The sequence below is a fragment of the Acipenser ruthenus genome, chromosome 8 (assembly GCF_902713425.1).
Source record: "Acipenser ruthenus chromosome 8, fAciRut3.2 maternal haplotype, whole genome shotgun sequence".
Lineage (NCBI taxonomy): Eukaryota > Metazoa > Chordata > Actinopteri > Acipenseriformes > Acipenseridae > Acipenser > Acipenser ruthenus.
The window spans coordinates 38,438,334-38,452,228 of NC_081196.1; the positions used below are offsets into that span (position 1 = coordinate 38,438,334).

Consider the following 13,895-nt stretch of genomic DNA (forward strand, 5'->3'; position numbering starts at 1 on the left):
GCACGCTTCTAAAGCTAAACAAGGTTTAGGCAACATTTTTCAATAATATTACAAACTGTTATTTTACATAGAAATTGCGCCTGTTTCTGCAAAACATGAATGTTTATGTTAAAACAAAAGCATAGACCTTTGCATTCCCGACATTGTGACACATAGGGTGATCTCTCCTGCTTGCGTGCAAGGTACACATTTATTTTATTGCTCCATTATCTATTTATTGTTAATTTTTAGACAGTTTCACGAACAGGTTAAATTATTCTTTTGTGTATATTAAGCCACAGCACGCCTAAATATACGTTGTTGGCAGTTCACAAGTCGATCGTTTTAATAAATGTCTCGGGGTGAGCTTCTAAGGTGTGGGAATACTTGCCTGTGAATTAATAAGCGTGCCTGTACTCACAGAGCGCTGAAGAGTTATGTCTCCAATCTGCTCGCTCACTCAATGCCTTTAGGAGACGTAGCGAGTTTGCTTAAGGAGGGGGTGGCACGCACACAGACAGCCGCCTTCCGTGAGTATCTTCTAAATTATTTTTTTGACCGGGAATCTTGGGAATAAAGAGCAGTTGATATGCGCTTCCTCCCAGACTCAACACAACATTCGGTCTTGGAGCTTTTTATTATTTTTTTCAAGGTGTATTTTTTTTTCCTCAGCCGATCGAGAGAGATAGGGATATATAGGTCATGCAGTTAAGTCTGCTGCTTGTTGCAGGGAAATTATCGCTGGCGCCGCTGTTTGTACAACAGACCTCTAGTTTGAAGCAGTTCAGATGAAGTTCATCGGGGCGATAAACTAGTAGCTAACTTAAAAAAAAAAAAAAAACCGGAAGCAAAATGAAGGTTGCAACTAGCCGACTGACTGTGGGTCAACGCAGACACGGCTGATTCGCATCATCTGAAATCTCTTGTGGTGTTGGTCTTGGCAGGGAAGCAGCAGAGAAATACCCTGGTAATTGGAAATAAAATATTTTAAATTATTATTTATTTCTTAGCAGATGCCCTTATCCAGGGCGACTTACAATTTTTACAAGATTTTACATTATTTTTACATACAATTACATTATTTTTTTACATACGATTACCCATTTATACAGTTGGGTTTTTACTGGAGCAATCTAGGTAAAGTACCTTGCTCAAGGTTATAGCAGCAGTGTCCCCCACCTGGGATTGAACCCACGACCCTCCGGTCAAGAGTCCGGAGCCCTAACCACTGCTCCACACTTTTGTGTTTATACTTTTAAAAAACATTTTTTATATACTACTTTTATAGACTGGCCAAGTCTTCCTCACTGCTTTGCCTGGAGAGTTTACAACTTAACTATTGTATTTCACTTTAGCTTAAATGATAGGGGCCTATATTTTGACACGTTTTTGTATAATTATACCTGTGAGCATTAGCACTTGTATTTCAACATGGCTAAAGCCGTGTCCAGTGTTTCAGAAATATCGAAGCTGTTCAATTTTGCAATGAGCACCGGTGAATGACACCAAAAATGTAATTAGTTTTTCTTTTGTTGTGCGTTTTACATAACCACGTTTTCCAATGCAATTGTCGCGTTGCTTTGGAAAACTATAGCGCATTTATTCATCCGATTTCACCCGAACAGTGTGGCGTGTCAACCCAGACGCAGCGTCGACTCTTAACTACTCGCTGTGCCATACTTCCGCGATGGAGGCAAATACTTTAAATACCATGGCATTGACTTGCTTTGCTGTCTTCTCCCACAGTTGTGTACACACGCATACAACCACGACTGAGTTCAAAGGTGCACTACGGCTGCTTAAATGAATGCGATGTGCTACACGTGATGGTTATTGCGCTTCTAGTCTACAGCTGAGCGTTCCATCTTTCAGAAAACGATCAATTGAAAAATCATTTAAGCATGCATAGATCACAGCGCTAGATCGTTCGTGCCGCGGGAGCAGCAATGCTGTATAGGTATGCCGTATTGTTTCAAGAATATTAATTCAAGAATATCCATAAGTGAACTTTTTTGGTTTGCTTAAATGACAATGCATTATGTTTGCATTTATAATAATAGGAGACAAAAAACACAAGCAGCAGGTGCTGCAATGAGACCGGTCAGGATTTATTATATGATACCCCTGTGTGAAAAGGGAAGGTGGGTGGAGTATTGATTATTCATTTAGAACCCGCTGATCCAGGGCACTGTGTTGAGGGTGCATAAAAAGTAATGGATTTATAGTGCTTTGCAAACGACTGTAGTCTGTACACATTAAAACAAGCTAATACATACGGGAAATAGTTGTACCAAATGTCATCTCTAATACCGAATAACTTGAGTTACCATTTTAGCATGTATTTCAATGCAATCAATTGCTTAGCAATCCTGTTTATTGTAGAACGGGTTTAAATGTAAATCGTCTCTCAATTAAGGTTATTTTGTACTGTTAATTAATTTCACGATTCATAATTTGTATGCCTGTTGATTATACAAAGCGAAATTAAATCTCATATATGCTGCGAGTGAACAAAGAATCAAATACACCCTAACCCGGGAGGTGCATTCCATCTAACCTTGAGATTGCTTTAGAAACCAAGCCTGCTTGTCAAGAAAATGATTAATGAACGGTTTGCTCCTAAAGAGGTGTCAACCGGCTTGTGAGGAAGCTGGGTTTGGGTGACTGCCTATCTGGTCTGGTTAGCAAAGACGTCGGATGGGTGTCAGAAAGATCAGATTTCGCTGTCCGATTTGCCCAGTCGACAGTTGCTGTCACCTGAACGACCCTGCGTCTAATATTTCGGAGCCCGTTAATCATTCATGAGCTCTCATAGATATTAGATATACAGTACGACGAAGCTCGGGTCATTTTAACCACAGCCGTGACAACGGAAAAACGTGCTCGCGCAAAGTGACTGTCGGTGCCGTTTAATACTAGATGCAGTTAAACCTTCATTGTAGAGAATACTTTTGTTTAACTGGTTTACACATTAATAAACAACAACAACAAAACATTGTAGAGGCCTATACTGCTGCTTTTAAAACTGTTTTTTTCCATTGTTAGATTTGATGATAGCAGTTGAGCTTATAGGTACAGGTCATTTTGGAAGTTTAAAATATCCAAATAATGAATGAACGACTCTTATCTTTTTTTTTCTGGTATGCCAGATTAAACTCGCTAATTGAAATGCAATGTGCTTAACTTTCTCTCCCCCACACCAGTCCTTGTATAATTTTCATCTGGAATGGAAGAAGCTTAATTTCCCTCGCGTGTGCCGAGAGGAAGGGACATCTCCAGTGACCTAAAAGCATTTAATTTGTTGCTTTTATGATAGGGTATCTCCCTTGCATTTAAGCGTGCATGCTGCATAAGATATTTAGCCCGTGCACGAACGCAGTGTCAACAATAAATCTAAAGGTTTCAAGACCTCAGGCAACGGCGTCGATTCTAAATGGATTCTTTTGATTTTTTTAGGAGCGAGTCTCGGAATAGAAAGGCGCCGCAGCACGAAGGGACGTCATGCTCTCTGCAACACCCTTGTATGGAACCGTTCACAGCTGGATGAACAATGAGAGGGTCCGCATGTGTGGAATTAACGAGGAGAGGTGAGTCTGGTTTTCACCGGGGGGGAAACAGGCGCTACCATGTTGTTCCTCTGCGCTTGTATTTGAAACTGGAGGTGGGGGTGTAACGGTAACACAAAATGGTAGAGAGTACGACTAACAAATCATGTACTTGTTATGAATTACGTCACGTGCCTATTCCAATGAACAGTCTCAAACACACACATTAGGAGATGGTGTGTTTATTTTAAATGTTACGCAAGTGTAACGGAGGACCCATAACTAGGACCCAGTAGCCTACCTTTAAAAGAGAATAGAAGTGTTTAGTATTTACACAGTCTAAGAGAATATTTTTCAAAACGTTCAAAATATTTTAAAACAATTTCGGGAACTTTTGAAGTAAACGCCTAATTTTTTCACCGTGGGAACCGTTTATTTTCCTATTTGAAAACCAGGGACATTCTTAGAAATCATACTTCTTATATATCCTATAAGAGGCTAAAAACTGATTACAATGCTGCTGAGTTATATAGCTGTTGAAAGTTTAAATTTCCACGTTAAGGATGGAGTACCAAGATTTTTTTTTTTTTTTTTATCTGTGTGAAACATAAAAAAAAAAAAAAACTTGTAGAAGTGCAACTTTTACAACTGATCCATAGACCTGTTATATAAACATATAGAAACAATATTCAGTTCTGTTCCCTGAAAGATTAAGCTTTTTGCTGATATTAAAAGTGAGAGAATTCTGGGCAATATGTCTTAGTTGCTCAGAATGGAAAACATGAATATTTAGCTATTCCTAGGTAAGAGCAAAATGCTGGTCAATGGATATGGATCAGGACTGGGTTCTGAGTGAGCCTTTTCATTAGTTCCAGTTTAAAATTGAGCGACAGCTTGGAGATTTAGCAGAGAAGGGGTTCAATCAAATTGTAATTTTTTTAAGCTGGAGTATTCAAGCTTTGCTGGATCTGGAGCCATAACAAAGATGGGACTGCTTCCAAATGCATGAGATTAATGAACCGGAGGCCACTGTTATAGCTGCATGCCTAGTTTGAATGCTGCCAGCAGCAACAGCCTTGCTTCTGACCAGCCCTGATTCTTTCCCACCAGGACTGAATGTCTTTCTTTTAAATCCAGCAATAGCAACCAATCAAATAATGGCCTCGGTTGGTTAGAAATCTTTCTGAATTCCCCACATTGTCTCAGAATGTAGAGGCAAACTGTGGCTGAGCCTATAAAGTTTAAAGCTTTCTGAATCTACGCTTTACTGTGTTTCACTCCCGGAGCCAATTCTGTCTGCCTGTGCTGAAGGAAACTCCTGGATTCACAAAGCAGATGGCTGTACTCCGTTCGCATGTCTAAGCACGAAACAGCAGGATGCAGGGTCAGCTGCAGCCGCTGCCTCTCCTTGCTTGCTCCTCTGAGGGCGCATGTTCCACTGGTTTAACCCCTTCACCTATGGAATCATCCATTTCTAATCACATTGTCTTGTGTCTGCGATTGTCTGTTTCTGATTCTGCACATGTGTGCGTTTTAAAACCACTACCATAGCTTAATGCATAACGTCATTCAGCAGTATAGAATTGGGTGCAGGCAGTGTTGAGGATATTTTTTTCCCTTGCTTGGTTCTGGAAAAGCTTTAAGGAACTGTGTGATTTATGTAGGGAAAACAACCTCTTTGCTCTCAGAGGTTAGCTTGTTTTCAGGCTTACCCCACTGTAACAAGTGTTGCAGCTGTCTATCGACTTCAGGAATGATAAATGCTTGACATGAAATGCACTGTCTGAAGACCATGTTATGTCAGTGATAAAGTTGGCTGTCATTTTTGAGCTTCTGTCTCTGCATCGAAATGAAGGCGTTAACCCACAACAATAGCACTTGCACTGCTGTGCAAACCAACAAAAGGTTAGAGGAAAAGGGATTAACCGTTGCAGGCTGTCTTAACTCCATGTTGCATGGTGTGAATCCAAAGTTTAAACAGTTAGTTCGTCTGCCAGGCTGGCCAAAAGCCAGAATTTAGTATTTAAAGAGAACCAGAACTTGATGATGAAAATGAGCACGTCATCTTTTAAACAAAAAAGAAAACGCCTAAATATGCTGCCTAGAGTTGAAAGTCCAGTTATCTTTTAACAAAGGAGTCTTAATGCTGAAGAGGAAGAGGAACCTAAAACAATACCTGCAGATAATCTCACCCCTTGCTGGCTCACTGAATGCAGTTGGTTATGGTAGCATGGAGTGCTATTAAGTCTCAGGAATGTGGCTTGATTCTTCCTCCATAAAAACAAGATGACCTCTGTAGGATGGGGAAGAAACTGCAACCAACCTCTGTCTCGCCTCTGTAGGAGCTCCATGGAGGTTCAGAAGCAGACCACAGGGTTGGCTTTGGTCCCCGGGGATGGGGGTCAGGGGCAGGATTAAGCCAGGGGGCTTCCATCCAATCTTTCAGGAGTGGTGTCTGTTGAAGAGGCTAGGTCTGCATTATTGGAATCCAGGGATATAAACATCATAATAATAATAATAAAGCATGGTATAGAAACTGAACGACGGCTTCTATTATATTATCTCCCAGCCGTGGGCTGAAAGAAAGCACTAGTAGATTGCATCTGGCTCTTGTGTGAACTGATGAAAATTTCCTTCTGGCAGATGACAGCCATTTTAGCCCTGGGATTATGAGATCTGCCACCAAGGTATTCCTTATCAGCACATTCATTCTGTGATAACAAGTCCCAGTGCATTGCACTGGAGACACAGATGTGATGTTCCCACCGTAGGATTCAGCCACCAGTCAGGCTAGATCTTTTTCTGTAGCAGCCTGGAAGCAATAGCATGCACATATACTGACTTCCAGAAATACATTTATTTGTCAAGACACTTTAACCTAAGTGATTGATGCCTGACGAAACTGAATTCCTTTTGTTTACTAAACAGCTGATGATGACTTCTTAAGAGCATACTCACAAAGGCTCCTAATTTGCAGAATTTATACATCTATGTGCTAAACCGTAATTGTTTAGTTTTCTTTGTAAGAACCACTGAACAAACATGTAAGAACATGTAAGAAATGTAAGAAATAATTGGTGAAACTTAAAATAATTGTTGTAGTCCTGCAAAACACACGTACAGTTTTGCACCAGCATACACAGACAACACTAAGTGATGGTAAAATAAAGAATTCAATTCAGGGTACCGGACAGTGCCAACTAAACTAAATGCAATAAACTTGCAAATCTTAATGTCCCACATTTGTATGAATGGATACGTGGCTACACAGTACTAACATGTGTTTTTTTTCTTTTCACTTTAACAGGAAAGTCCCGGTAGCTGATGGAGAATCCCAGAAAAGCAGGTTGGAATTGAGGGAAGAGAATCACCTTGCACCCAACATGGTAATGAAAGTCGTTGCAGGTGTCTCTAAATACCTTGGTCTGATCGATCTTCTTTTCTATCTGTGGTGTAACAGAAACTAATAATGTAAAACTTCTAGACGCTCTGTTGCATACATTCCCTTATTTAGTGACAAAGGGATTCCGGTTCTCTGAAGCAGCATGCTGGTTTTAATTACTCTTTATGGCTGGTCTCAATTTATGTCTTGACTGCATTTATTGTAGACATGTATCTTTCTGAACCGGAATGCCCAGTGTTGCCCAAGGCACAAAGCTGAACTGTTTTTGTTAAAACCTTTAGTATTTATTGTTTCCATTTGTTTTTCCCCTGTAGTCATAACTATTTTGAACCCCATACCCTAAATGCTAATTTAACTTGCACTTATGTTTCGTTTGTAGTGTAATAAGATTGCATGAAAAAGAAAACTGATAGGTGCACACGTTTTGAATATTGGATCCAGTCAAACAAGATGTCCTCCAAGTTTTTATTTGAGTCTTTTTTAACTGCTCCTCCTATCTCCAGGTGGACGCCAGTGCAGCACGGAGGAACACGCTGGCAGCCCTCAGCATGGACCGGAGCAGTCTGATGGGTGTCCACGGGGGTATGATTTACCCAGGGATCCGGGCACTCTCCACTGGCACTGACAAGAGTAGGGAGGGCATGCCCTTGGGTTACATCAGTGACCGCATGCCAGAGTTGCGCTACAAACCCATAGCAGCTGTGTCTCCAGAGTCACCTCTGGAAAACGGGAAGCATTCCAACGGCTATGGCGGCCTCTACAAGACCTCTCCTCCAGGACTGCAGAAGCCAGTGATGGTCCCTGGTGGGGGAGAGGCTCTGGGGTTAGACCGTCGATCGGTTGTTGAAAAACACACTGAACTGGGCCTGAACGGCAGCAGCTACTTCCGACTCCCCTGGGTCAGCCCTTACCTCGAGGCTGGAGTATACCCCTTCCTGGACCCTGCAAACAAATATGCACTTAGCATGTACAAGGCGTCCTTTCTTTCCCAGCATTCCCCCTACCTGCCACAGCACTTGGCCTACTCACCCCTGTGTGGCGGCGGGGCTGGCGCAGGAAGTGAACGCTTTCTCTACCTTCCTCCTTATGCTCCGACACACATGCCTTCTTCATTAGCGTCCCCCATGAGGATCCCTACAGCTGCCACTGCCACCACCGCCCCCACACTTTCCCCCCTTATCCACTGTCAGGAGAAGAGCCTGTCTGGGATCAGTTCCAGGATGCACCATGAGCCGTCTGCTTTTGGGCCCCACCACCAGCAGTCGCACCAGCAGTCGCAACAGCTCCACCATCACCAGCAGCAGCATCAAGCACAGCAGCTGCAGTCACACAGCGACAGGCAGCACAGTAGCAAGCAAAGCCGGACGCCCTTGGGTAAAGGGACTAGCGGTGGCAGTCTTGCAGCTGACTCCCCACTCCTTTTACTGCAGTCGCCCCACACAACCTCTCGCCTCCATCCACCTACCACCCAACCCCTCACCCTCAGGGAGAACCCCCTGGACTTTCAGAAGCCTCTCCCCAGGGTTCCAGCAACCCCCTGCCCATCAGTGTCCCTTCCTTTCTCCTGGCCCCCCAGCATGGCCCCTGAGAACCCTTCTCCAGCCCGACCTACCACTCATAAGCCCAAATCCCGGGATGCAGCAACAGCTGAATCCCGAAACAGCGAGCGCCAGGAACGGAAAACAAGCCGGTCCCCCTCGACAGCGGAAAAGCAAAAGCAGCAGAAGCACCAGCAGAAGCAGCAGCAAACCCCCACCAAAGGTCCAGCAGACAAGCCCTTGGATCTGTCTGCCAAAGTTGTAGACTTTGGCGGTGCCCCAGATGGATACTCCCCCAAGGAAGATGGCATTGCCAGAGTGGGCCACTCACCAACCGGCCGTTATGGACTGCTTCTCCAGGACACCTTGTCCCCATCCGCTTCTGCTGTGAGCGCCTCCTCCACTGCTCCTGAGAGACCTGAAATGATCAGCACTTTACGCTCCTCCTGGGTGGTTCCTGGCCCAGGCCCCCCAACCTCTTCACAAAGCAAGAGCCCAGCTGTGCTAAAAAACAAGACCCTGGAACGTGTTCTGCCCCAGCAACGCAGTTCCTCCTGCCCCAGGATTGGGGAGTCAAACAGCTGCCCTGCCACTAATCCAGTCCCTGGCTTGGTGCCGAGTTTGGGTCGTCCGGCTTCTGCCAGTCCCTCGCCCAATGGCGAGCGGCCCAAGGCAAATGCTGATCACTCTGAAAAAATTGCCCCAGGCAACCATGCTGGCAACCATCCATCCTCTGTCAAGCATAACAAAGCATACAAAAGAGGTGAGAGCCAGGATTTGGGCTATAAGCAGCAAAAACAGCATCTGCATCTGGAGAATGGGCACACACCTAGCCACCTGTTTCTACCACAGAACGAAGCCTTTCTCCCTCCTGCTTTGGCTTATGCCAACAGATACCTACCCTACCCTGTCCCAGAGGGATTGTCTCTTGCTCATTTACCTTTGCCAGGGAAAGGCCCAGTCTACCCACCTACAATGATGATGGGCAGTGGCAGCCTCTATCCAGCACGCCTGCCCCCAAAGCACAGCCTCCCATATGGACTGCCCGCCAGCCGGGGTGAATTTTTGACTTACCAGGACTCCCAGGAAATGATTCACCCCTTGATGTCATCTCCCCGTGTGTCGCTGGAGGCTAAAGCCAATGAGAGGGCTGAGCGGAGGTCGAGGTTGCAGGATCGGCCTGGGCAGATTGAGGAGTCTGCTCCCAAAAGCCGTCCCACGACTGAAAGGATTGACCCAACTTCCAGGCCAGGCAAGGAGACCCCGATTGACCAGGCAAGCCAGAGTACAAAGGAGCACAGAAAGCCAGTGACGGACAAAGCAAGAATTGTTTGCATTGACTTGATCCAGGACGACGCAGATCCGGGAACCAAATTGGCCAATCAAAGCAGTCCCAACAGCAAGAAAGGAGATGCCACTAAGTTAGGTGGATTTGAGGTTAAAGGACAGCAGCTGAAGGAGCTTCTCTCTAGTGTGGATGCATCTCTAAAACTGGCAGAGCCGGAAAGGCACCCAAGGATCTGCAGCCCGTCCAAGCAGGAGGAGCAGGGTTGTGCCACCCCAAGCTTCTGCTTAGAACAGCACCTATCTCCACACCAGAGTCAAGGCCAGGACAGCCCAGTCCGACCCAGCACCCTCCCAGACTTTGCAGAGCAGCAGACTTTCTGCTGTGCCAGGACATCTGGGACAAGGGGGGTAGAGGATATAGCCTCCATAGCTGAAAGGCTGGGTTTCCATCAGCACCTCTTCCAACACCACCACCACGGCTTTGACAAGGAAAGCCTGGATGGGGACACACATGATGATGATGACGATGACCACAACTCTGCCGGATCTAGGAAGTCCAACCTGGCCAAGCGGATTGCCAACTCGGCTGGTTACGTGGGCGATCGCTTCAAGTGTGTCACCACCGAGCTGTACGCCGACACCAGCAAGCTGAGTCGCGAGCAGCGAGCACTGCAGGTGAGCACCTCACACTGGGCTCAGGGAGAGGTGGGGTCTGGTACTGCGGGGGGTCATTTCAGTACTAGGTATAGTTGAATGAAGGATTTGGATTGCACAGCTCTATCTCTTACAAGCTGCTTACTTGGTAACACCATGCACTGTGTCTTACTCAAGTGTACTGGAGACAAAATGGCAGTAAAGCCCATTGCAGATTTATTGGTATTAATAAATGCACATATATATATATATATATATATATATATATATATATATATATATATATATATATATATAATGGTATTACCATGGAGACTACCTCAGTGACCTTAGCCAGCCAGGTAGCATGATTTCCATCATTCATCCTCTGCACCAGGCAAGGCATCCAAACTACATAAGCTGTGTTGTAAACAACTTTATTTGCTGCGGGGTCTAGAATCTGCAGGTTCGGTGGGAAGGGTTAGCACAACACTGGCTGTCTCCCCATGCTGCTTAGCAGTGTGGAAGCTCAGCTCCAGCAGCAGCCTGCTGCGTTCCTATGGGCTTATACTGCTGGAGGCAACCGTCAACTTGCAGGCGAGCTGTGGGGATGAGCTGTTCCCTGGTTCCCTGGGGAGACTGCTTGTTGCCCTCTAGCCAAGTACTGCAGAGTCTTTTACAAACTGTCTGAACTGTCTGTGTCTGGCCTGACAACCCCCCCCCCCCCCCCCCCTTTGCTTAAACTTCCAAGTGTGACCTAAATCAAAAACAAATCCCAATAAAAGATCATTGGTGTTAAATAATAAGACTGCTACGAATGGTATATTTAAAATACATAATGCGTGTTTGTATATACAGATGTTTTTATGTACAGAGGCTTGTCACAAATCTATAGACACCCCATTGTATTTACTTTGCTGCAAGTCTCTGTATAATATGTGCAAACATGTTTGGTTTGAAGCAGGTTTGACATTTGAAACTGCTCTCATGTACAAAATGTATTGTGATTGTACCCTGCAGTTTCTGGATGATTTTAAAGTTGTTGCATTTTCATACTGTTTTTGATCAAGCAGCAGTTGTGCATTTCAATTGTGAACAAAGTCACAGTTGAGTAAAGCATAATCCTGCATTGGACCATATTTTAGGCTAGATGGACATACATACGCAATTGTGTGTGTTTTTGCAACAACTGTTCATGGGTGTTCAATTTTCTGTGTGTTTTAATAGGGGGTAAGGTCTGCACTGTTGTATGTTAAAGATTTGTCGTTTTAAAATGATTGAAAGATCTATTGAGTACCCATTTTAATTGCTTAGATGGAACGATTATCACAAGAGGACAGTAATTTAAGTCAACCTGCTGCTAACTGTGAGGTCAGTTCTTTAAATTTCTTATTACAAATTTAAATCTTTAAAAATTCTAAAAGTTTAACATAGCTGTGCAGAAGGTTACAGCGTTTGTCACAGGGAATTAGGGTGATGATGATGCACCAGGATTTTCTTTGTTAGAAAAAAAGAGAGAAGGCTGCAAGCATTTTCCTTTTAAGAAATGTAAAGAGTTTGTATGTAAAAGTGAAACTGTATTAAAAATCCGAGACAGTATGGAATGAAGTGTTTTGAGGTTTTGAAGGTATACAACTATTGTGATATTTTTGTTGAAAAGATTATAAGAAAAAAAAGTTAGATGGAAAAGCTTAATAAGAATGAAAGATAAGAGAAAGGAGCTTGCATGGATGCTCGGGGGTTAGTTTTTTTTCATGGCTGTGTTATATATGCTTGTAGCGTGCAATGATGCGTTTCTCCGAGCTGGAACTGAAGGAAAAGGAGGGCAGCGCGGCAGTGAGAGACCCTGCAGACAGGACGCACAGCGAGACACCTTGGGAGGTACAGAGGGAGAGCAGAGAGAGGACTGCAAACATCGGCAAGACAGGCCAGGAGACGGAGGCCTGTGGGGAAGGTAATTAATTCCCAAGTGTGGGGACTGGTGGAGGATGTCCTAGCTAGAATGGAGTCCCCTGTATAGGTTTAAAAATAAAACTGCTCATTTTTCCAGCTATGCTATGGGGGATGGCGTCTCTGATGCATAAAATATTTCTATACTTGTTCATGGTCTGAATTATCATTTGAAAAAAATATAAATAAATCGCGATACACAGTCGGCCATTAACTGATTTCAAAAGGACTTTAAGTTTCATTTTGATCAAATTGAAGCTTTTTCAAATTTCAGAACAATCAAAACAAGAAAGAACTAGATCAGAAAGCACTAGATTTTCAATTTTATTTTTACTTTTAATGAGCTTTCTCGTATTTGAGGGCAAATCGCACAGAAAATGAATCCTATCCCTTTTTTTTATGGTTTCAAGTCTGTTGTATGGTCTCCCTTTTTATTTATTTATTTATTATTTTTTTTATTATTCAAATGTGACATTTGTTTAAGGTTCCTCAGACCATTCTACAGAAACACATATCCAAATTCAAAGACTTTAAACTGGATCTGTGACGTTTCAAAATGAACTGCAAAGCCAAGTGCCTCGTGTCTCAGCAGAATGTGCCCACTAAACCTGAGGAGGAGGAAAAAAAAAGGTTTGATGGCGATTCCAAAGCAGAAATGACCCCATGCTGTTCCAGTTAGTCTTCCTGCATGTCTGGGAATCAATGGACATTTTCAGTGAATGGTGAAGCGACTTGGTTGCTATGGGGAAGTGGCCAGTGTTGCCATGGTGATCCTTCTGTGCAGGGTTGCCATAGCACAAACATGGTGATAAATTATGGAATTCATGAGTCATATGATTGTTGCTCGCAGATCAAGTGATTTTTTTTTTTTTTTTCAAACCACTGGCAGCGGGTCTCACTCACATCTGTGCAGGGTCACATGATCGCCCAGGGCTGGGAAGGGCTCTTGCTCATAGAGGCAAATACCACAGCCTTGTGCTGCAAACAAACAAAGTTTACCAGTTTAGGACACTCTTCTGTTGTAGGAGTTTTGGGGAATTTGTGCTCTACACTTTAGAACAAATATATTTATAAACCTATTCAATTAACTATTAGCTGCTGAGGAAATTGAGGAAGAAATGTTCCAGCATTTTTATATTTTGCCTGTATACCCTAATATACTAGTAGCTAAGTTAATCTACATTTCTGATTTTATCGTTTTTTGATAAATTATGTATTTAATCTCAGAGTTTAAAGACTACCATGAAAGCTGTGCGCCCCTGTCTCTGATTTTACTATTAGGATCCATGCTGATGATTAAAAAAATAAAAATAAAATAAATAAATAAAACAACTCCAAGATGCACAAGAGAACTTAAGTTACAAAAAACTGCGTGTGTATTCCACATAGTGACTGTTAGTCAGGATTCATCAGATTCTGCCCTACGTTAGACTGTGCTGCATGCTAAGTTTTAGTGCATTTCAGCAGGACCAATAAGGGGACAAGCAATGACCCTGGAGTGTCAATCTGAAGGCAGATTGACTAACTCCTCAGTCTTTCAGCTGAGCAATAAAATCACTG

General features: G+C 43.5%; 1 protein-coding gene across 6 annotated transcripts in view; it reads left to right on the top strand.

The window, feature by feature from the left end:
- LOC117407126 (BCL-6 corepressor-like) overlaps positions 1-13,895 on the top strand; it is a 51,900-nt gene that overhangs the window by 16,240 nt on the left and 21,765 nt on the right. For 2 of the 6 annotated variants that reach the window (XM_034011785.3, XM_034011784.3), the window contains exons 2-6: positions 3,436-3,566; positions 6,832-6,910; positions 7,431-10,427; positions 11,700-11,756; positions 12,165-12,339. In XM_034011785.3, coding sequence (XP_033867676.3) covers positions 3,481-3,566; positions 6,832-6,910; positions 7,431-10,427; positions 11,700-11,756; positions 12,165-12,339 — 3,394 coding nt within the window. In that variant the 5' untranslated portion in view covers positions 3,436-3,480. Of the gene's footprint in view, positions 1-817; positions 947-1,781; positions 1,937-2,033; positions 2,121-3,435; positions 3,567-6,831; positions 6,911-7,430; positions 10,428-11,699; positions 11,757-12,164; positions 12,340-13,895 lie in introns of those variants that run through there. The other 4 variants (XM_059028918.1, XM_059028917.1, XM_059028919.1 and 1 more) reach the window with 4 other exon arrangements.